At 39.6% G+C, this 21,220-nt stretch overlaps 2 protein-coding genes across 3 annotated transcripts; one reads left to right on the forward strand and one right to left on the reverse strand.

Annotated features, from left to right (window-relative positions):
• The first annotated feature begins 2,895 nt into the window (after positions 1-2,895).
• On the forward strand, positions 2,896-4,617 carry LOC134657639 (uncharacterized). Its single transcript, XM_063513202.1, has 2 exons — positions 2,896-3,092; positions 3,172-4,617. The coding sequence occupies exons 1-2, from the start codon at positions 2,981-2,983 to the stop codon at positions 4,596-4,598; spliced, it is 1,539 nt and encodes a 512-aa protein (XP_063369272.1). The 5' UTR covers positions 2,896-2,980; the 3' UTR covers positions 4,599-4,617.
• Positions 4,618-6,011: 1,394 nt separating this feature from the next.
• LOC134657611 (nucleoplasmin-like protein) lies at positions 6,012-14,377 on the reverse strand. Of its 2 annotated transcripts, XM_063513175.1 has the most exons (6): positions 14,223-14,377; positions 13,530-13,669; positions 12,809-12,934; positions 11,725-11,850; positions 7,743-7,793; positions 6,012-6,776 (listed from the first exon to the last, which is right to left on the reverse strand). In XM_063513175.1, the coding sequence occupies exons 1-6, from the start codon at positions 14,242-14,244 to the stop codon at positions 6,675-6,677; spliced, it is 567 nt and encodes a 188-aa protein (XP_063369245.1). In that variant the 5' UTR covers positions 14,245-14,377; the 3' UTR covers positions 6,012-6,674. The 2 variants fall into 2 exon arrangements, with proteins under 2 accessions (XP_063369245.1, XP_063369246.1); XM_063513176.1 differs by lacking the exon at positions 7,743-7,793.
• Between the last annotated feature and the right edge of the window lie 6,843 nt (positions 14,378-21,220).

Below are 21,220 nucleotides of genomic sequence, written 5' to 3' on the forward strand. Positions count from 1 at the left end.
TCTCAGCGCGCTCGGACCAACTTGAAAAAAAACCGGCCATTTTGAAAAAAAATGGCGGCGTCATAAACTGCCAAGATCTCTCTATAACATTTGGTCGAGCACTTCCACCTAGGTCTGACCGTTTGGCCGGGCCGTCAAACATTTTTCTGACCGGATCCGGTAGACCAAATGTCAGATTTTTCTGGAGGTCACCAAATCGCCCTCTACACGACCGTATCATATTCAAATACCCCCCGAACCTCCTTCCGGGAGATCAATTGGTCATCAGTCAGTCGTGTTGCAGTTTTATATATGTATAGCTGGTCAACCAAATCTTGTCAGTAAAAAAAGGCGCGAAATTCAAATTTTCTATGGGACGATATCCCTTCGCGCATACATTTTTCAAATTTGCCAAGTATATATATCAAATTTTCGATTATTGAATTTTGGTCTCATCTCAAGGGACCGGGACCGGACCTTTGGTTGCAATTATTGAGGTTTTGTATTTAGCTAGGTGCCAATTAACCAGGTTTCACTGTAAATATTATGTACATATTTTAAAAGATCAAATAAAATTAATTAATTAAAACGAAAACTGTTGTTATCATTTATTACAATCATACTTTTCGTAACTTCTAATTTAAAAAATAGTAGTTGTAAAGTATTGCGAAAGTTTAATAATTAGTCGAAAAGCAACGCATTTTTTTTTTCAAATTATCGATATCGATAAAAATGTCTAACAGTGTGTGCAGCACATCCCTTTTTATTGCTCATGTTGGCAGCAGTGCCGTCCACATCTGCTGTCATCAAGCTGTCATAATTTCTGTCCTATTGGTACAGGATTCTAGACTGTTTCATACTACTCAGAATTTCAAGTCAATATATGGAAGTCCCGTCTCTTAAAACGTAGTGATTATATTCTCTTTGATTGCACATACTATAACTATCCAATGAAAAAAGAATCATATGGAAGCGACATACCTACAAAAAAAGTGTGGCCGACGCCATATTGCCGAGAACTGAACATGGCGGTCTGTAGTGCTGGGAAGACAAGTTGATATTTGACAAGGATATCGATAAACTAAGTTGTCATCATTTTAAACACATAAACCTATTAGATCCACTTAAAGACAAGAAAAACATAGTGTACAAAAGGCGGAGTTTATACGTCTTATGATATTCTCTACCAGTCCACCTTAACGCAAAGCAGAAAAAATGTTGATGTTGGCCTGTAACTTAAGATAACATATAATTGAGAGAACGCTATTTGTTGGCTTATGAGTCTTTATGACGGCCGTTTGCATTATCGATACCTACTCTAGTTCATAATCGTACTAATTACGATTAATTAAGACGATAGTGCAGATATCACAAAGTTGCAATTTAATTATTAATATAAATGCATAGATGGTCAGGCAAGTCTTGTCGGTAGAAAAAGGCGCAAAATTCAAATTTTCTATGGGACGATATCCCTTCGCGCCTACATTTTTGAAATTTGCCGCCTTTTTTTACTGACAAGATCTGCTTGACCATTTATAATTAGCGGTATTGTGAACTAGGGTACCGTTATTAGTTAAATATATATAACATAAGAAGATTATTCTTCCTATGTAGAATAAAACAACATTCATACACAAAAATATTCTTTATTCATTTCTGATTCGGAATAATACAACTTTGTTCAGGTAGTTCCAGAAAGATTCTTTTTCCGTTTGTTTTTTCTATAATATTGGAAACGTACATGAAGGTAAGTTTGAATTACTTACACTTTTCATCAGCAAGAGTTTGTGTTTTGCCTTATATTTTCTGTTCCAATGGTTTCTAACCATTTTTTTCTCGTACATTCAGTTCAGATTTCGGTAACCTGAAAAAACAAAAATATTATATAATATATGATTATTTACTTTCCCTCAGTACAACCGCTTTCAGGATACAGGTTTTAAGTATATACATACATATATACTTGGTCAACCAGATCTTTTCAGTAGAAAAAGGCGGCAAATTTGAAAAATGTAGGCGCGAAGGGATATCGTCCGTCGTAAAATGAGATTGGTCCAATTTTTGCTAATTAATTGAAAATATAAATGTACATACAAAATCTTTCAAATACATGTTAAGATTCTTCCCCAAACTTTTCTTAAATTCTATATAAAAGCACATCACTAGCTGTCAAATGTACTAATTTCTATAGTACGAAAATATCGAAAATAAATCCTTAATTTATTCCAGTATATCGCAAATAGTATTTATTGGCTAGTTATTAACTAAATACACACCATAAGAAGGCAGTCATCTATGAAATAACAAATATTTCAGTTAAAATGTAAACATACCGGTGCAACGACAAACTTTTCCGGTTTTCCTTTTTTCTTGAGCCACATCCAACAAAACTGCACTTAGGCATTATGTCCTTTCTTGTCCTTAACCACTACACCACATTATTAAACAGAAATATTCGCAAAATTTCCAAATATCCAATATTTTATTTTAATAACAGAACACTTTGACGCTTCATGTACCATGGAAAACGTGAACTGAATATGGCGGACCGGCCACAGTAGGCATGTCACGTGACCATCAAATGAAAAATGTTGCCATAGCAGAACGCACTGAAGTATTGTTATCCTTTTCCACATAAGAGAAAATATATTGGTTAGAAAGTGACAACATAATGTTTACTTATTCTGCATCGAAATGCTTGGTATTTGTATAACTGATTGCATGTATAGAACAATATGCCGAGTCCACTCTTTTATACGTCATTGTAACTATCTTTGATCTTTTGATTAGATTAAGATTGTTAGAATATGTTATAAACAATCTCAACAAAGATCATTATAAACAATCTCTTCAATATCTTGCTCGTATTCATATTCATTTAAATAGAAACACATTTTATTTTACATATTAATTTACAAATACATTTTTAGATTAAGTTGACAATTGTATAGTGTTTGCTGAGGTTTTTATTCTTATTTTGGTTTAGTATTTTCGATAGAAAATGGATGTAAATGCACAAAACCAAAATCAAAGCTACTGGTTATTATTCAGAGAGGACCAGAGCAACGTTATATTTAGTAGCAACAACTTTACTATCCAAAACCCTACACAGAGTAAGTACATATTACTAGTTCAAACATTTCCTTTTTTTATGGGACTTCAAGTGTCTTGATTTTTGATGTCTGATTTTAGTAACTGCACAAGAGGCAAGGTACATAGTGAGCACAGGTGATAACAACAGACAATACATACAAATTAATGAAGTGCCTACAGTACCAGGTCCACAAGAGTTGACCGAGCCCTGTGAAGAGCCTGAAACTAACAAACAAAAGGTGGAAGACAACTTCTGGGATAGGAACAAGATCATGCTTCTGCTCACACTGTGTCTAGAGAACAAACTAAGTAGCACCAGCGGCACCAAGGAGCGTGCGCTGTGGGAGAACATTGCTGCTACCATCGGCACCACTGCCCAAGAGTGCTACAAGAAGTATAGGAACCTAAGGAGAACTTACATAAGGCTACTGAAAGAGAAAAAAATGGGCAGGCACATTAAATGGGTCCATTTCAACCTCTGCGACGAGATTTACAAGGAATACAAAAGCCCTACATTATTAGAACCCTGGGAGGACTTAAAGATAAGGAGGCTGCTGAGTCTATACATAGAGAATCTACACAGGTTTCGGAACCCAGACATCCTTCAGAAAGACATCTGGAAAGAAATAGCCCTCCAAATAGGTTCCACAGAGTATAGCTGCTATCATAAATTTAAAAACTTAAAAAGGACCTACTTGACTTGGCTAGAACGGAGCAGAGAAAAAATCGGAAAATTTGTCAAGAAGTGGCCTTACCAGCACTTCTTCGAAAGAATCTTTTACAATTACAATCCTATTCTCAAGCCCTGGGATAGATTTAAAACAAAACAGCTATTGGATGCCTATGCTCAATATAGTCACAAGTTTCAAAATCCAAAATTTCAAAAAAAGGAACTGTGGAAAGAGATATCCACAATGGTTGGGGAGAGTCCAATAGATTGTGACAGGAAATTTAGAAACTTAAAGCAGACATATGTAAAATTGAAAAGCAAAATGGAAACCAATAGACACACAACAAAATGGCGCTATTTCAAAGATTTTGAGGCATTATTCAGTAGCTTCAACTCCGAACCCCACAGGTCCACAGACACAGACCAAGATGACTATATCTCACAGCTCCTCCAGTTCTACATAGACCATAAAGTTAAATTTAGAGATCCACTTACGAAGAAAAAGAATCTTTGGAAGTTAATTAGTCCCAAGTTAGGTATGTCTCCTGAGGAGTGTGACAGAAAGTTCCGTAACATGAAGCAAACCTATATCCGTCTAGCTGAGCGGAAGGAGCCAGGGCAGCAAATCAAATGGCCTTACTTTTCATACTTTGAGCAGATATATGGAAATCCTAGCATCCCTCGGTTTGAGAGTAGAGCAGAGGATGCCATGGAGATCTCGAGGGCAGCCAAAGATGTTCAAGAAAGGAAGGAGAATGACAGAAAGTTTGAAAGACTACTCGCACTAGTAGAGGAGTCAAATTGTATACAGAGGGAGAGAAACAGAATTCTTCAAGCTCTTATCAGTCAAAAATGAAATTTCTTTTAGCTTTTAACCTTTTGGACGCCAATGACCGATATATCGGCACCTAGACCAAACACCAAAGACTAATTAATCGGTCACAGACCACAGAGCAATATCGACCTACGTGCACAATTGCACATATATACATAAAGTTCAATTTCAGTTTTGACACTTGGCGTGGCGTCTGAGTGACGGCTTTTGTTTGACACGGCGTCGAAAAGGTTAAATAATTTCAGTCTAGGTACTTATTTTAGGTACTAACATAGTAATTTAAGTCTATTTGTAAGTTTGTAACTAAAACTATATGGATTCAATCGTCCGAAATAAATGTTTTTATTTTATTTTTTGTAACTTCCCAACGCCACGCCTATCGTTTGCAGCGCGTCCTCGTGAACCTTGTCGGAATGCACGAAGGTTGATACTAGGCTGGAGCCGTGCGCGTCAGGACATCTCTGGCGGGTAAAGGCTTAAAATAATACCTAATGCAATGTATTATGATTTTATTCACTAGGTACTGGCCTACTGGCAGTACTGGCACTATTCCGCTTCAATTAGATTAGGTACTTATTCTCCACAATGTCCAAATCCTTGTAAAAGCAATTTCCTTAACCTTTCGTATGCTCTTTCTTTATATATCAATCATAATAAATACATAGTTGAATAGATATGGGAGCATCTCACAGATCTGCTTCCACACGCACCAAAGGTTATAAAGGAGAAATGTTCAATGAGAACACTTAGAGGTCACATTATTCGGACGTTTACCTTACCGACTAGCCATTCTCTTTGTCCCTGATATTCAGCTGCCGATGCAGTCTGAATGGTTGGAGGCATTGTTGCCCCATACAAAGGTTCACAACGACCAGGTGCACGTAGCATATGCCCCGACCCCGCACGTGCATGCATCACAGAAAACCGCCTGGGGTTGGTCTGTGGCATGCATACATAGAAATCTTTTGCACGTCAAGTAAAGCGCTTATAAAGCAGGGGTCACCAATTAGTTTCTTCAGGGTCCGGCTTTTAAAAGAATACTACCGTCCGCGGTCTACTTGAGTTTATTAACCTTTTGGACGCCAATGACCGATATATTCGCACCGTAGGTTCAACGCCAAAGACCGATTAATCGGTCACATATCACAGAGCCACATAGACCTACGTGCATATGCATAAAGTTCAATTTCAGTTTTGACTCTTCCTTCGGTGACGTGGCGTCAGCGTGACAGCTTTTGTTTGACACAGCGTCCAAAAGGTTAAATATGAAAAAATAAAGGTCGGCGGTCCGGATCAGGACCGCGGTCCGCCATTTGGTGACCCCTGTTATAGAGAGGTATGTATGCATTTTTACTGCCAAGTTTGTGCAAAGTTGGCGTGGTCGATCGTGATAGGGACACTTCATGGGTAAATATTTAAAATGAAAAGCAGAGAAAGTTTAGAAATGTTTTCGTTTTATTGTTACCGTTCTTATGCTTTTATATGTACAAACAAACTATAATAGATTATCAGTTTTCATTCTGAAATGAGAAATCGTTAGCAAAAAAATAATTAAATGTCGACCCGGCGGCTATCGATACTTATGTAATGGATCAATGTTTATAGAGTACACTGATTACGCTTACGTCTTAACTTAAAAATACATCCGCGTGAATTTAATTAGGACTTAACATTAAATTCGACATCCATAACGCTACAACAATAAGGAATGGAAATCTTGAAAAAATAAAAATTAGTGAAGAATCACACCGGGTTCGGTCCGCGTCCGGCCGTCCGGGTCCGGCTGCGGTCCGGCGCCGGCTCGCGCTCGCTCACTCACTCTCGCAGGCACGCTGATGCACGCTGATACACGCTAACCTAGGCAGAATTATCGTACCACACTATCGTAAACGTAAACTAGGCGACCGCCGCCCGAGCCCCCTCCATTTTTCCAAACTCTGCTATCTCTATCGCGCTCGTTAGAATCGAGTGACAGATGGAGATAGAAGAATGTCGAAAAAAAGATTGGTCAGTTTCGCCCCGGTCGGGCGTCAGTCTTGTGGAGTGTTCGTGGACTCCGGGCGTCGGCGGCGGCGCTGGGGGGGGGGGGGGGGGCGCTCACTTCTTGGCGTTTTTCTTCGGAGACGGGGCTTTGCCTTTAGCGTTGTTCGACATTTTCGCTTTCTTGCCCTTGGGTTCACCCTCCTCATCGTCGTCATCCTGAAACACACGTTTCGAGTCACAAAAGTGTCTTGGACACGAGAGATTCTAGTGTACTTCTACGACAACACGACTATTATTACAATCTTTAGGTGGCAGCATAGAGAAAAAAATACATAGAGTACTCACTCCATACATCAGTTTTAGTACCAAAAAGACTATTAGCATCTAGCATCGAGTAGCGGAACTATCAGTACTGCTACTTGACAATAGATGTAGCACCGACCGGAAAGTCTTATGCTCTTGAGATAAGACTTTCCGGTCGGTGCTACATCTATTGTCAAGTAGCAGTACTGATAGTTCCGCTACTCGATGCTAGATGTAGACACTGCAATTAATAGTCTGAACTGATGTATGGAGTGAGCACTCTTGTCTTGCTATATTTCTCTATGGTGGCAGTCAAATAGAAAATGCCAGTTTTAAGTTCTCAGACAAATGCCTCGAAAGCAATCACGAGCGGGCAGCGTAGCACCAAAACGGTCCCACGCACCCGTCATAAACTATGGTTGGTTTTATCATCATCGAACTAAAACAAATAATGCGGCATCTACGTCATAGCAGGTTTCTAAAAACGTGTTTGAGCTATCAGAAGGTAAAGGGAATGAATGAGTATACAGAAAACCAACAGCCAATGTAATGTAACAACGTAAGTTGCAATTAAATTTTGTGACAGCACATTTTCTATGCTGCGAGCGCCCAGTTTTACTATTTAATAACAGTCGATGATTCAGCAGGAAATAAATGCACTAAAATAGATGTTTAAAGATAAGACATTGGCACGTGACTGTTATTTTTAAACCCATTCGAGGCCCAGCACTACTGTGTAAGGCATATAAAATTGCCTATAGTTGTGACATGTATAAATGTCATGGGCCTCAAATGGGTTAGCAGAATTGGGCGGAATCCTTTTCCCTCTGTGAGCACTCCGCCTAGTTATTTAAGTTATTAGTTGAAGGTTTTCAGTACCTCATTCGTCTTGCGCTTGCCTGCAGATGATTTCCTTTTATTCTCATCTTCCTGTAAATTTAGCAAGCTACTGAATCAGTGATCACACAAGTGTAAGTTACAAGTCATTAGAATTTCCCTCACGTCTGTCATTTTGATCATTTGTCAAAAATGTGAAAGGAAAACTGAAATGTTAGACAGGTGGAAATCGGCCTGTTTCGAGAAAAGTCGTCGACATCTCTTCTAAATACCTAAAACTGGTATGGATGTGTTCCTCGTGATCTCTAGAATACGAAATGACCGGTTTTAGTTTATGGAGTGGGGGACGGGTTGAAAAAAAGGGGGGCAAAGATGGCGGCCGACCATTATTGATATTTGTTCACATCTTGAGTCCTATGGGACCGATCGGTTCGTGTGAGGTGTCGTTTGAAAGAGTATTAAACGTGCTATTATTGTTTCATAATAACCGTAGTCATAACTGTAGTCGTTTACAAAATATTTTAAAATATTTGATTTTATACCGTGCATGGATGGCATAAGTACTGATTAAATATGCGCCTAACTCAATAAATTACAACAATACCGCAATTATTTTATTACAAAATATACGAGACATTTCATTAGCTTACCAAAAACATAAGTTTTATTGGCGTATGATATTATATAACCAATTAATAACGAATTTTGTTCAGCATGGGTCACTACGCACCGTCACGTAAATGGCGGGCGACCGACGTAAACTTTTCATTATTTCTCGGGTTCTATTTTATTGATCAATTGCTGATAGGTACCATTTGAAAGGTTATTAAACGTACAATAAATGGTTTCTAATAGCCGTAGTCATAACTTTAGTAATTTACAAAATATTTTAAAATATTTGATTTTTTTACCGTGCATGGATGGCATAAGTACTGATAAAATATGCGTCTAACTCAATAAATTATAACTTTACTCCAATAATATTCTTACAAAATGTACGTGAAATTTCATTAGCTTTCCAAAAATATAAGTTTTATTGGTGTATGATATTATATAACCAAGTAATTACGAATTTTGTTCAACATGGGTCACTAAGCGCCGTCACGTAAATGGCAGGAGATCGGTGTCAACTTTTCATTATTTCTCGGGTTTTATTTTATTGATCAGTTCGTGATAGATACCATTTGAAAGAATATTAAACGTACTATAATTGGTTTTCAATAACTGTAGTCATAACTTTAGTCATTTTCAAAATAATTGAAAACATGATTTTTTACCGTGCATGCACATAAGTACTGCTAAAACATGGTTCTAACTTAATAAATTATAACTTTATCGCAATTAATGTATTTACAAAATATACGAGACATTTCATTATCTTTCCAAAAACATAAGATTTATTGGTGTAAGATATTATATAACCAAGTAATAATGAATTTTGTTCAGCATGGGTCACTGCGCACCGTCATATAAATCCCAACAAACAATTAGGCGACACTTAGCACCTTATTTTCTTACCTAAAGACAGCCTGGCTCTAGAATAGCTACATCTATAGTCTTAGTTTACAGTTTACAGGCTCTGGTGAGATAAAAGTGTTTAAAAGGTTCATCTAAAGATTTAAGATCTACAGTAGCTGTTTTGGGCGCTATATTGCATGTTAAGCTGCTAGTATTATAGCTTATAGCTCAAAGTGAATTGAACAACCTTAACATCTATATGAGTAATAATCTGCAATTTGCACTTAAGGTTCTAAACGCGTGATAAAGCCTTCTACTTATAGCTTTTTATATCGCAATCGCTACTTAACTCTCTTGTATGACTTACAGTCGAACAGAGAAGTTATGAGTCGCTATTATAGATCTAAGATCATGTAGTTACAGACGAGCGTTATTTAAATACCGTAGTACATCTTATAACTGTCAATAGAGTCATACTTACAAGCTAAAACTACAATGCCAAACGCCAATGAATCAATAGGTAAGCAAAAACTATAAATTAGACCGTAAAATAAAATAGTAAATAAATATAATATAGATAGTTTACTCAATATTGACATCTTACTATTACTATACTTAAAACCGGACTTCACGGATAGTTATTATGTGGACATACGCTGCTACTCAAATAGTAGTCACTTATTTTGCATCCTGGAGCGTGCGGCGACAAATATCTCTTTAACGCCACAAGCCTCAGATCTCACTAAAAAGGTGATTTTAAATTATTAACTACGGAGTGGGTTTGAAAACGTTTTACGTGTAGACGCGTGAGTCAAATAACAACACAGGTATTAAGTACTTCATATGCAGTGGTTTTGCAATCATGAAAGCTACGAACTTAACGATGTTATGAACCTAGAACTGGGCTTTTGTCAAAAGAGTCAAACTATACTTAAGTTTCCTGTGATAAAAAAAGAAAACAAACAAACCATCATTTATATCGATATTTTATCATTTTGGATACCTACATTACTTATAAAATTTACTGTCAAACAATAATAGAATGCTGCTGGTCTACCAGGCGCTCGCCGCGCCGTGTGTTTGCTTGCTTGGCGAAATTGGTCCTGGCATACCTACATATATGTTTATAGTTGTACGGTAACTAAACAATATTTTTGGAAAGTTAATAAATAGTTTGCTCATTTTACTCTAAAAATTTCACGCTATATTTACTACATTATCTCTTTCTCAAATTATTTCAGTCACTAAGCAAACCTCTAAGGTAAAAATTAAACATTTTCTTTAATATTTTTAAAATGGTTATTTTGGGCCTCAGATTTCAAACAATCGAGTATTCACAGAAAATTTAATATGCTTGCAAATGGTATCCACCATGTATCAGAAAAATAGAACCTGAAATATAATGAAAACTCAACGATGGCCGGGCTCCATTTACGTGACGGTGCACAGTACCCATGCTGAACAAAATTCATGATTACTTAGTTATACAACATTATAAAGCAATAAAACTTATATTTTTGGATAGCTCATAAAATTTCCCGTATATTTTGAAAATATTTATTGCGGTAATGTTATAATCTATTGAGTTAGAAGCATGTTTTACCAGTACTTATGTCCATGCACGGTAAAAATCATATATTTTCAATTATTTTGTAAATGACTACAGTTATGACTACGGTTATTAGAAACCAATTATTGTACATTTAACATTCTTTCTAATGGTATCCATCTCCAATTGATCAGTAAAATAGAACCCGAGAAACAATGAACAGTTGTGGTCGGTCGCCCGCCATTTACGTGACGGTGCGTAGTGACCCATGCTGAACAAAATTCATCATTACATGGTTATATAATACCATACACCAATAAACCTTATGTTTTTAGAAAGCTAATGAAATTTCTCGTATATTTTGTAATAACATTAATTGCGGTAAAGTTATAATTTATTGAGTTAGACGCATGTTTTGTCAGTACTTATGCCATCCATGCACGGTAAAAAATCATATATTTTAAAATATTTTCTAAACGACTACAGTTATGACTACAGTTATTATGAAGCAATAATAGCACGTTTAATACTCTTTCAAACGACACCTGAAACGAACCGATCGGTCCCATAGGACTCAAGATGTGAACAAATATCAATGCTGGTCGGCCGCCCACATTCCCCCCCTTTTTATCGACACGTCCCCCTCTCCATAAACTAAAACCGGTCAATTCGTATTCTAGAGACCACGAGGAACACATCCATACCAGTTTTAGGTATTTAGAAGAGATGTCTACGAAAATCGTGAAGGAGACGACTTGTGTTTAATTTAACGCCAGACTATGTCAGGTTTTGATAATTTATCATAGATTTCTATTTACAAAACATTAATTAGGATCAAGACATCTTTTACTTCTTGTAGTTTCTGAGGTACTGTCTTTTTAATATGTCAATTTCTAATGTATACAGGTTGCAGGCGAAGCAATAATGCTGTCATCTTAAATAACAAAGATCAGGGTTTAATAAGGACTGGTCATCCAGTTTTAGTTTAAAGCGAGGATCAGCAGACAACCAACTGACCTTGAACTGCGAGTCGTCTCCCTCCTCTTCATCCAACATCTCCTCCTCCATCTCCTCCATATCTTCAAACTCCTCCACGAGCGCCCCGAGCAGGTGCTGACCGATGAGATGTACTGGGCCGGAACCCTGAACACACAAACTGGAGTTAACACATATGACACATTTGAGGTTTTATTATTATGTTTTGGGCAAGTTTTCAGACAAATGCCTCGAATGCAATCACAAGCAGGCAGCGCAGCGCCAGAACGGCGCCGCGCGCCCGTCAAATAACACGTGGTTAGTTTTATCATCATTAAAAAAAAGTGTTCGGCCTATTACTGTCTAGCTAGACTCATAACTTGATGAGTAAGCTTTTGTTGGTTAAATTAAATGATCTACCATAAACTTTGAATGTTTAGATTACATTTCACATATATTATTTTTTATAATACTAAATGTACCTTTCCACATCAAAAAGTACATTCTAAAACGGTACTGTCATGTTTGACAAATAAATAATCTTTATATTACTTTTGCCACAGAAAATGCATCCTCAAGCTTAGCTTCAGAGAATCAGCTTGAGGATGCATAAAGATATTTATTCTGAGGAAGCACGCCAACTTATTCTATAGGCTCTGAAGAAAAGGCTAGTAAAATAAGCATTAACATTTACACTTTGTTTTTGTCTGCAATAGACAATAAAGCCAATGATGATGATTTTTCTTGCTGTGAAACAGCCCCTTGAAGCTTACTTTGCAATGTAAAATAAAATTATAAAATACTTTATTATAAAATTTGTAGTATCGCATGCAGACATATCTGCTTGATAAAAAAGTGGTTTATAAATACTTGTAAAGTGTCATTCAATAGAACTTGCTAACAATGTAAACAAAAGTTACTAGTAAACTGACATTCAGTGTCAATTTTAGTATGGCGGTTTGTTTACATAGTTAGCAAGTTCTATTGAATGACACTTTAGTAAGAAGAACAATACAATTTATGACAACATCTTGTAAACTAATGATGTGCCAACATGATTTCTGAGAGCACATTGGACTCAATTATTATTTAGACCTACCAACTTCTAGATAAATAACAAAAGTACCTGGATGAGTGTGAATGTGACGGGAGCATCAGGGAACTCCAGGTCTAGCCGCGCCTGCCGCGTCTCTCCCACCTTCAGGATGGCCACGGGGATCTTGATAGAGTCTTGTAGTGACATTGTTTCTACCTGAAAATAGTTGCAAGCTTTTGTTAAGTATTACCTTCAAACAAATATGTTAAACACTATAAAACAACAACCTCGTGTCTTAAAGTGAGGCTAAAACTTTTGTTTAAGGTGGCTTCATTGGTACTCGGGTCTAAAATGAAAATACTAGTAGCCTTATATTAACTTTATGTTTACACATGGATCCATAGTAACACCTTTCATTGATAAATTAGGTTATGATGTCACAAAACATTGCGTGTTCCTCTGCTCTGTCTACATCAAACATATTGCAGCATAAGCTATTATAGCAAATTTTGATCTAAAAGATGAACAGAGGACATTTTAGAAAGTAAAGTTACCACCAGAAATAGCAGCCAAGTGCCTAGAAACATCTAGAGATACCTCAATGTACACACTTTTTATTCTCAGACACACACACAGGTACAAATACTGGTGTATTTGCAAAAACAGCCAAATGAGTCATAACACCATTTGATAGTAACGCGGTGTTTAGACGGTTGTGACCTTGTACATAGATCAGAGATAGTCATAGGTATTATCACTACTCCTTGATAGTGACATAGCTTGTTGTAAATACAGTTTGTTATTGTCTCACCTGCACCACGTTGAACTCGTCGGGCTTGGCGTCGGGCCCGAGCAGCGCCAGGCGGATGAGCAGCTTGTTGCTGCGCGGGTACTCCACCTTCGCCTCGGGGTCCCACGTCTCCGACTGGTGCGTCGAGGACAGGGTCACACCTGCAACACCGGCCACTCACGTCACTCCATAACCTCAAACCTCGCACACGCCCTTCAACCCCGCACTTCCGAGAAACGAGATGCGACCGCTCGACGCTTGGACGCCACTTTTAAATTACGCGCCTACCGAGTGTCAAACATATTTGCGAACATATCGCGGGGCCGAAAATCGATACCGCGTAAATATGAGCTTGGGGCGAAGATTATAACCACGTTGCCGAAGAATTCACCGCCGTCCATGACTGTGGCCCCCGGTCAAATTAGCCATTTCACATTTCGCAAACCTTGATCGAAAATGGCGGCAATATCGTTGCGAATTCGCAAATTTATCAATCACCATAGAACATAACTACGCGTAAACACAAGTAAGAGTATATAAAGCACGATTTATTAAGCAACTTAGGAAAATCACTGAAATAATATTAAAATGGCGAGTTAGCCGGGTGTCAAAACGGACGCTAACAATAAGTAGGTATTTCTCATAGAAGTACGAAAGTTACTTCATAAATAATTACACGATCTAAAGCGTAATATATCAAAGGTCACCGCTTACCATAGAAATATTCGTCCGACATGGTGATTTCACTAATTTTATGAGATTTTCGCGACACGTTCACGTGCGAAGCCGGCGCACACAAAAATCTGAAGACTTGAAGACTGGTGTTGTCAGCCTAACTTCATAAATTCCCTTGTATGTAAAAAAACTCCCCACTACCAAGAGTCAGACCAAGATAACTCTGCAGCGATTTTTATAGCACAGACATACAAGCGCCAAAAGTTAAGTCTCTAGCCTTATTCGTGGCATTATAGGCCGCAATACACTTCTCTGTGATATTTGCGCAAATATGGCAACGTCTAATTCGTTTGCGATATTAAAGGAAAGAGATAATAGATGACACGCATGTGCTTGTATTTCTTAATTATTTATAGAGCTGATGGAGGCGATGAGGCGGAGCATTTTTATTTAGGGATTTATTTTGTGATTTATTACCATTTTGTATAGCATAATACTCGTATATGTCAAACCAAAGCGACGCAAACTTTTTACGTATAATTATAATTGGTATAATAAGCTTTGGAAGCGGTGGTGGCCGAGTGGATATGACACCCGACTTTAAATCCGTAGGTCCTGGGTTCAAACCAGGATCTATACTCATCCTTTTCTGTTGGGTGCTAGTACTAGTGTAAGACAAAGACAGTATGATTCTCTCTGTCTATGTTTGAAATGATACAGTCCTTAGTAGACAAACTATAATTAAAAATTGCTTTATCTCATTAAGACACGACTCAAATATAGCAAGTTGCATTGGTACTTAACTTGATTTGATTACTAAGTAATTATATTGAAAGTAAAAAAAAGCGGCCAAGTGCGAGTCGGACTCGCCCATGATGGGTTCCGTATTTCGGGGATTTATGACATATTAAAAAAGAACTACTTACTAGATCTCGTTCAAACCCATTTTCGGTAGAAGTTTGCTTGGTAATGTACATCATATATTTTTTTAGTTTTATCATTCTCTTATTTTAGAAGTTACAGAGGGGGGGGGGGGGGGGGGGACACACACATTTTACCACTTTGGAAGTGTCTCTCGCGCAAACTATTCAGTTTAGAAAAAAATGATATTAGAAACCTCAATATGATTTTTGAAGACCTATCCATAGATACCCCACACGTATGGGTTTGATGAAAAAAAAATTTTTGACTTTCAGTTCTAAGTATGGGGAACCCCCAAATTTTATTGTTTTTTTTTTCTATTTTTGTGTGAAAATCTTAATGCGGTTCACAGAATACATCTACTTACCAAGTTTCAACAGCATAGTTCTTATAGTTTCGGAAAAAAGTGGCTGTGACATACGGACGGACAGACAGATAGACAGACATGACGAATCCATAAGGGTTTCGTTTTTTGCCATTTGGCTACGGAACCCTAAAGAAGGATACGAGGGGTTCGCTACTATTTATCATTATTAATTTTAGTATTAATTAATATAACCGTTTTTCCCCCGAAAGGGATAAAAACGAATATTTCGAGTCCAGCCGAAGCTTGACCCACCTTGAGATTACGATCGGCTTTTCCCCAAGTAAATTGTCCTACAAACTCCCTATAACCTACTTGCAGCCACCTTAAGTGGCAACACTGGCGTGACGTCACTACCGGAACAGGCACCAACGCAAGCCGGCTAGCTGCTTGTTCAGTACCTTTATATGCCGGCAAGGCATTTAAACTTGGGTGGGTCAAGCTTCGGCTGGACTCGAAATATTCGTTTTTATCCCTTTCGGGGGAAAAACGGTTATATTTAGAGGTCCGAGCCTCCGCTTGACCCACCTTGAGATGTGTTTGGTTTCTGCCGGCATTTTTCGATTGGTGTACTGTGAATGGTATCGTGATGATTTCAATAATAATTCATATTAAGATATTGTTAGAAATCACTTTATTTCTACTTATTACAAGTAATTAAAGGGTAAACTCAAATCGATACCTCTTAGAATATATTAGACCGCATTGAAATGATTGGAAGGTCTGTCCGTATTAATCATGCATGGTCGGCTGATTTGCCTATAGTAATGTCTGAAGAATGTTTTTTGCGATCTCCAATTTCCTTTAGACAAGACATCTTCTATGTCTAAACCGCTCAGAGAGTAGTTGTCACTTGCCACTGCAGCACGGGTGGACCCAGGCGGAGCATTTATGTGAAGTTCCTTGAAGTAGTTTTTTATCCAGCCGGCTATCACGCATCTACTGGCTTCTCGTACCTTCCCTCTAGTTGTGATAAACAGACTGTTCAAAGATTGCCTAGCGTTACGCCGAGGCAACGATACCTCTAATAATTTTTTAATCCAGTATACTGAATTAAGATTCTTGATATGATTGGCCTTGAGAGCCCACCCGGTTTGACGAAATTTTGTGCAGTCTGTTTTCGATCCAAACCTCGGTTGAAGGATGACAGAGTCAGCGTTAATATGGCAATTGCTAGGTGATATATCTAATAACGTCAAGTCGTGAATACGTCTACCTGAATGCAGTAGCAGTAGTAGAGCCGTATGTCTGGATACTTGATATAAGCTATCCTCATCTACTATACTTTTATTCAGGCCAACTAAAATGTCATCCAAATTCCATATAGGTTTCTTAACCTTAGGCTTAGATATTGATATGCCCTTAAGTATGTTTCTCACTAGCGGATGACTGGAGATTAATTCTGATCTCGATGGATTGGCAAAGGTACAAATCACTGATTTATGTACTAATATTGTTGCAGCGGCTAGATGTTCTCTATGATGAAGAAAACATAGATATTCTGCTACTTTTTCTGGAGACGGGTCATTAATAGAACAGGAATTTTCAGCTGCCCATTTTTTCCATCTGATCCATGCTGAATGGTAAGTTCGTAAAGAGCTTTTTCGCCAGGAATTTTCGAGGAGGTCTTTGTACTCTTGTGGCCAGGTGTTTATTTCGGAGGCCCACCCCGTACCCTCCAGACTTCCAATTCTAGGTCTCTCACTTCTGGAGGTGGCTGGTTGGTTCTGCGATCCATTAAATTGAACTGTAAATCTCGAATCGTGAAGGGGGCTGCTATTGCGCGAGATTTGAGATCGGCTCTCCAATGTACTTTGTGCCACCTGGGGCAGGCAATTAGGTAGATTCCTCGAGCTTTGTTCAGGTGGCAAAGTACTCTCGGCATTAGGCATGGTGGGGGGAATATCCACGCCAGGTTCCAGTTCCAATGTCTGGAGAAAGCATCTACGAATAATGCATTTCGATCCCGTATGTCCTCGGTCACGTACACTGGTACCACCTTCGACTGAGCTGACGCAAAGAGATCGATCTGCGGTGTTCCCCATTTGCTGAATATCATGTCCATGACTGAATTCGACAGGGACCACTCTGGAAGTTCTTGTTGGCGAGAGAGGCTGTCCGCCGTAGCGTTGTATCGACCCGGGATGTGTCTCGCTGTAAGCGTTATATTTAGTTGATTGATGAGCTGGAATATCATTCTCGTCAGCTTCAGCAGGACCAAAGATTTGGTGCCCCCTTGTTTCTGCAGATAAGCTACAACAGTTTGGTTGTCTGATTGTAGAAGGCACGTTTGTCCTCGTACTATTTCCCTGTTCTTCTTTAGGACTATGAACACTGTCCACAATTCCTTCCTGTTGCTGTGCCATGTTTTTTGCTTGCTGTTCCACGGTCCTTTTTGGTGTCTGCCATTTATGGATGCGCCCCATCCCCAGTCCGATGCGTCTGTCGATATAAAAATTGTCGTTGGTTTTGGAAAGATGGCAGAGTTGTCGGACAGGTGTTCTAGCCACCACGTGCAATCGGATAGAGTCTCTGGGGACAGAGCATATTTTTTGCTTGTCGGGAACCTTCTCATTCTGTTGTTGTCTCTCTGGAGGTGCCGACAGTGCAGTCGCCCGTAAGGCACGACAAAGGACGCGAAAGTTAGACGTCCTAGCAGACGTTTTGCTTCTAGCCAGGTGCATTTTTGTTCCGTCAGTATTTTCGATAGTTGTTTCCTCGTAAGCAAGTTTTTCTTGTGGTCTATACTCTTTACGTCCGCTTGCGTGTCCCAAATAATCCCGAGGTATTCTTGTTTTTGACATGGAGTTTGGCTGGTCTTTCCGGAGTTCAGTTGCCATCCGAGGTACTTTAGTATTTGACAGGCACGAATTCCTTGTTTTGTTAGTTGTGACGGATTCTGCCCCGCTATAAGGAAATCGTCGAGGTACACGACCACGCGGATTCCTTCGCTTCTTAGGATACTTGCTACCCAGTTCGTCAGTTTGGCAAAGACTTGAGGTGCAGTTGCTAGGCCAAAGGGCAGACACGTCATTTGGAAGAGGCTTTCTCCCACCTTTAGCATCAGGAATCTCCTGTGCTGCTCTATTATTGGCACATGAAAATATGCCTTTGAAATATCTATTTTCAGTAGGTAATCCTGTGGTTGTAAGAAGTTCTGAACTTTTTGGGAGTTTATAAGTCTGAACTTTCTTGGTTTTAAAAATTGGTTTAGGTTTTTCAAATTGAAAATCTGCCGAAAAGTGCCGTCCGGTTTCTTTTTCAGGAATAAAGGGGACAGGAACCCCGTTGGAGCCGATGCCGGCTCTATCGCCCCAATTGTTTGTAGGCCCCGGATTTCCGAGTCCATGGTAAGGCTGGGCGTCGTTTCCAGCGATTTGATGTCTTTCTTGGAGAGGCACATTAACGGGGGTTTTTTGATAAAGGGGATCCTGTATCCTTTTATTATGTCTAGTAGAGTTTGATTTGCTCCTAATTTTCTCCACTGATTTACCCTTAGACGTAGTACCCCGGCTCGAAACTGACTGTCAATATTTTTTATTATGCGCAGCTCGCGTGGGGCGCTTTCTGGAGTCCTTCTTCGAGCTTTGAGCGTCCTTGGCGCGATTCTTTTGATGGCTAGACGATTTGGCTGGCCCTTGGGCTCGTCGAGGTTGTCTTGTCCTATTGAAGTTGGGTGCGTTGGGAGTTTTGTTTTGCATTTTGTTTTTGAACTCAGGTTTCTTCGGGGGAAAAAACTTTTCATATCCTCCATATTGCTTGAAAGCTTCTGAAAGCATTGCTTCGTCAAACAAGTGTGTCTTAGAAGGCGGGATGTTCTGCATGACGGTGTCACACGCCATATCCGAGGACGAGTAGAACGCTCTTCTGGCCGATATTATTTCGGAGCGCCGGCCACAGACGTATTGTAGCGCCTGGTCGGAGATACGCCTGTAGCCGGACTCTTTTGAGAGCACATTCTGGTGTATTGATTTGATAATCAGAGGGTCATTTACCTCTCTTGCTATTTGTTGAAGGCCATCCTCTAAGGCTCGTCTCTCCAACAGAAAAGAATGTGTGAGCACTCCTAGGGTTTTGTCAATTTTTAGGAGTATATCTGGGTTACACCATCTCGGCGTGATCTTGCTTAGCTGAGGGTTGATTTTTAGTGCAGTAAAAACCGGAGTTCCATGTAGCGTTTTTTCTGCTTCTTTGTAACGCAGATTATTCCATGTGTCAGAGCCAAGACGTTGGCATTTAGCTCCTTTTGCTACCATGTGTGCATCTGCCGCTGGGACAGGAGGTTCAGCTTCTGTAGTGATCGTGTCAAAACAAAGACCCGCTATGGCTTCTGTCTTGTCATCCCATGTTGGTACTGGCGTTGGTGGGCTTGTTTGCTCCTCTTGGCGCTCCTCGCTCTCATTGTCTGACCCTATGTCTATGTCTGAGTAAGACGTGTCCGCTTCAGCGATAGTGTGATCAGCCATTTGAACGTCTTTAACTGAGTTTACCGCTTGTACTATGCGCTCGGCAGTGTTGTTGGAGGCAGCCAACATTTGTTGCATCAGGGCGCTGAACATTTCCGTTTGCTTTTCGAGTGCAGCGGCAATAGGGTCCGGCCTGGCGCTCTGTGTCTTCTCTGTGTTCCCAGGGGTCCTCAATCGCTTCGTTCTGGTTGGGGATCGAGCTGGAGTGCTTGGAGCTCGTTTTGAGGCTCGTGACAGAGAGCGCCCTCTTAAGAAATTATCGGTTTCTTCTCTGCTACAAAGATGTGATTTCATCATTCTAACTGCATTCAGAACATTTTCCACGTTATTACCGTGTATTTTGGCCGCCAATGAGTAAGGGGCATAAATTAGAGCTCTGGTAAAAGGCCATTCAAGCATCTTCAATTTTAAATTTTTATATGTTTTCTCCGATAGTTCCTTAAGATTAAAAGCTGCTGCTATGTCCGCTGTCGGGATCGCATAGCGCAATTTGTTGGTTATCTTAGGATCGGGTGGATCACCAATTAGCTCCCGAATATTGACCTCTTCTACTTGCCAGTCCTTCCAGTCTAACGGCATAAACGGTAGAACGGCGTCATGCAGCTTGTCGATCGGGTCCTTTGAGGAGGAGGCTGTGGTGCCCGTGAGCAGAAGGACCTCTCGGATTGTTGGCATATTCCTGAAAAGGAATACTATTTGAGTATAGCTGTAACTGATGATCCGTCGGATCAATTAGGCTTAGAGAGGACGGCCGCGCGAAGCTTCGGGCCGTTGGTCCGACGGGCGGAGCCGATAAGTATGTACAGTGATCCGTCGGATCAGCTGGACCGCCCGTCGGACGGGTCTAGTGTGGAACTGATAGGAGCCGACGGCTCAATTGAGACGACGGGTCAGGTATAGGGATATATGATCCCTTTCGTTCCTGGTTTTTGCTTTTGTAGTGCGTATAAAGCACGTTTACTTAAAAAGCAGGAGCAGGTGATGTGATACACGCTGCTCGCATACGTCTAATAACGTAATGTGATTTGATGGCTCTCGGAGGCGGTAAGCCGTCCGGGGCATCAATAAAATTAACTCGTAGGTTGCTAAAAGAAAGGGAAATAGACTTACCTTAGTCTTTCACTTGTAGAACTAAACGTAGATTGTTCACTTTTTATATTCGCTTTGCGAACGAACACACGTCGTTACTTGGGGAAAAGTCAAAGCGTACTGAACAAGCAGCTAGCCGGCTTGCGTTGGTGCCTGTTCCGGTAGTGACGTCACGCCAGTGTTGCCACTTAAGGTGG

The sequence above is a fragment of the Cydia amplana genome, chromosome 20 (genome assembly GCF_948474715.1).
Source record: "Cydia amplana chromosome 20, ilCydAmpl1.1, whole genome shotgun sequence".
Taxonomy (NCBI): Eukaryota; Metazoa; Arthropoda; class Insecta; order Lepidoptera; family Tortricidae; genus Cydia; species Cydia amplana.

Bases quoted from the DNA above. Each gene is read 5' to 3' on its own strand.
- LOC134657611 (XM_063513175.1), bottom strand. From the start codon at position 14,244: ATGTCGGACGAATATTTCTATG. The intron at 11,851-12,808 runs GTACTTTTGTTA...TTGTGTGTTCAG, and splicing joins TCACATTCACACTCATCCAG to GGTTCCGGCCCAGTACATCT. The intron at 6,777-7,742 runs GTACTGAAAACC...CGTGTGTTTCAG, and splicing joins GCAAGCGCAAGACGAATGAG to GATGACGACGATGAGGAGGG.
- LOC134657639 (XM_063513202.1), top strand. From the start codon at position 2,981: ATGGATGTAAATGCACAAAACCAAAATCAAAGCTACTGGTTATTATTC. The intron at 3,093-3,171 runs GTAAGTACATAT...GTCTGATTTTAG, and splicing joins TATCCAAAACCCTACACAGA to TAACTGCACAAGAGGCAAGG.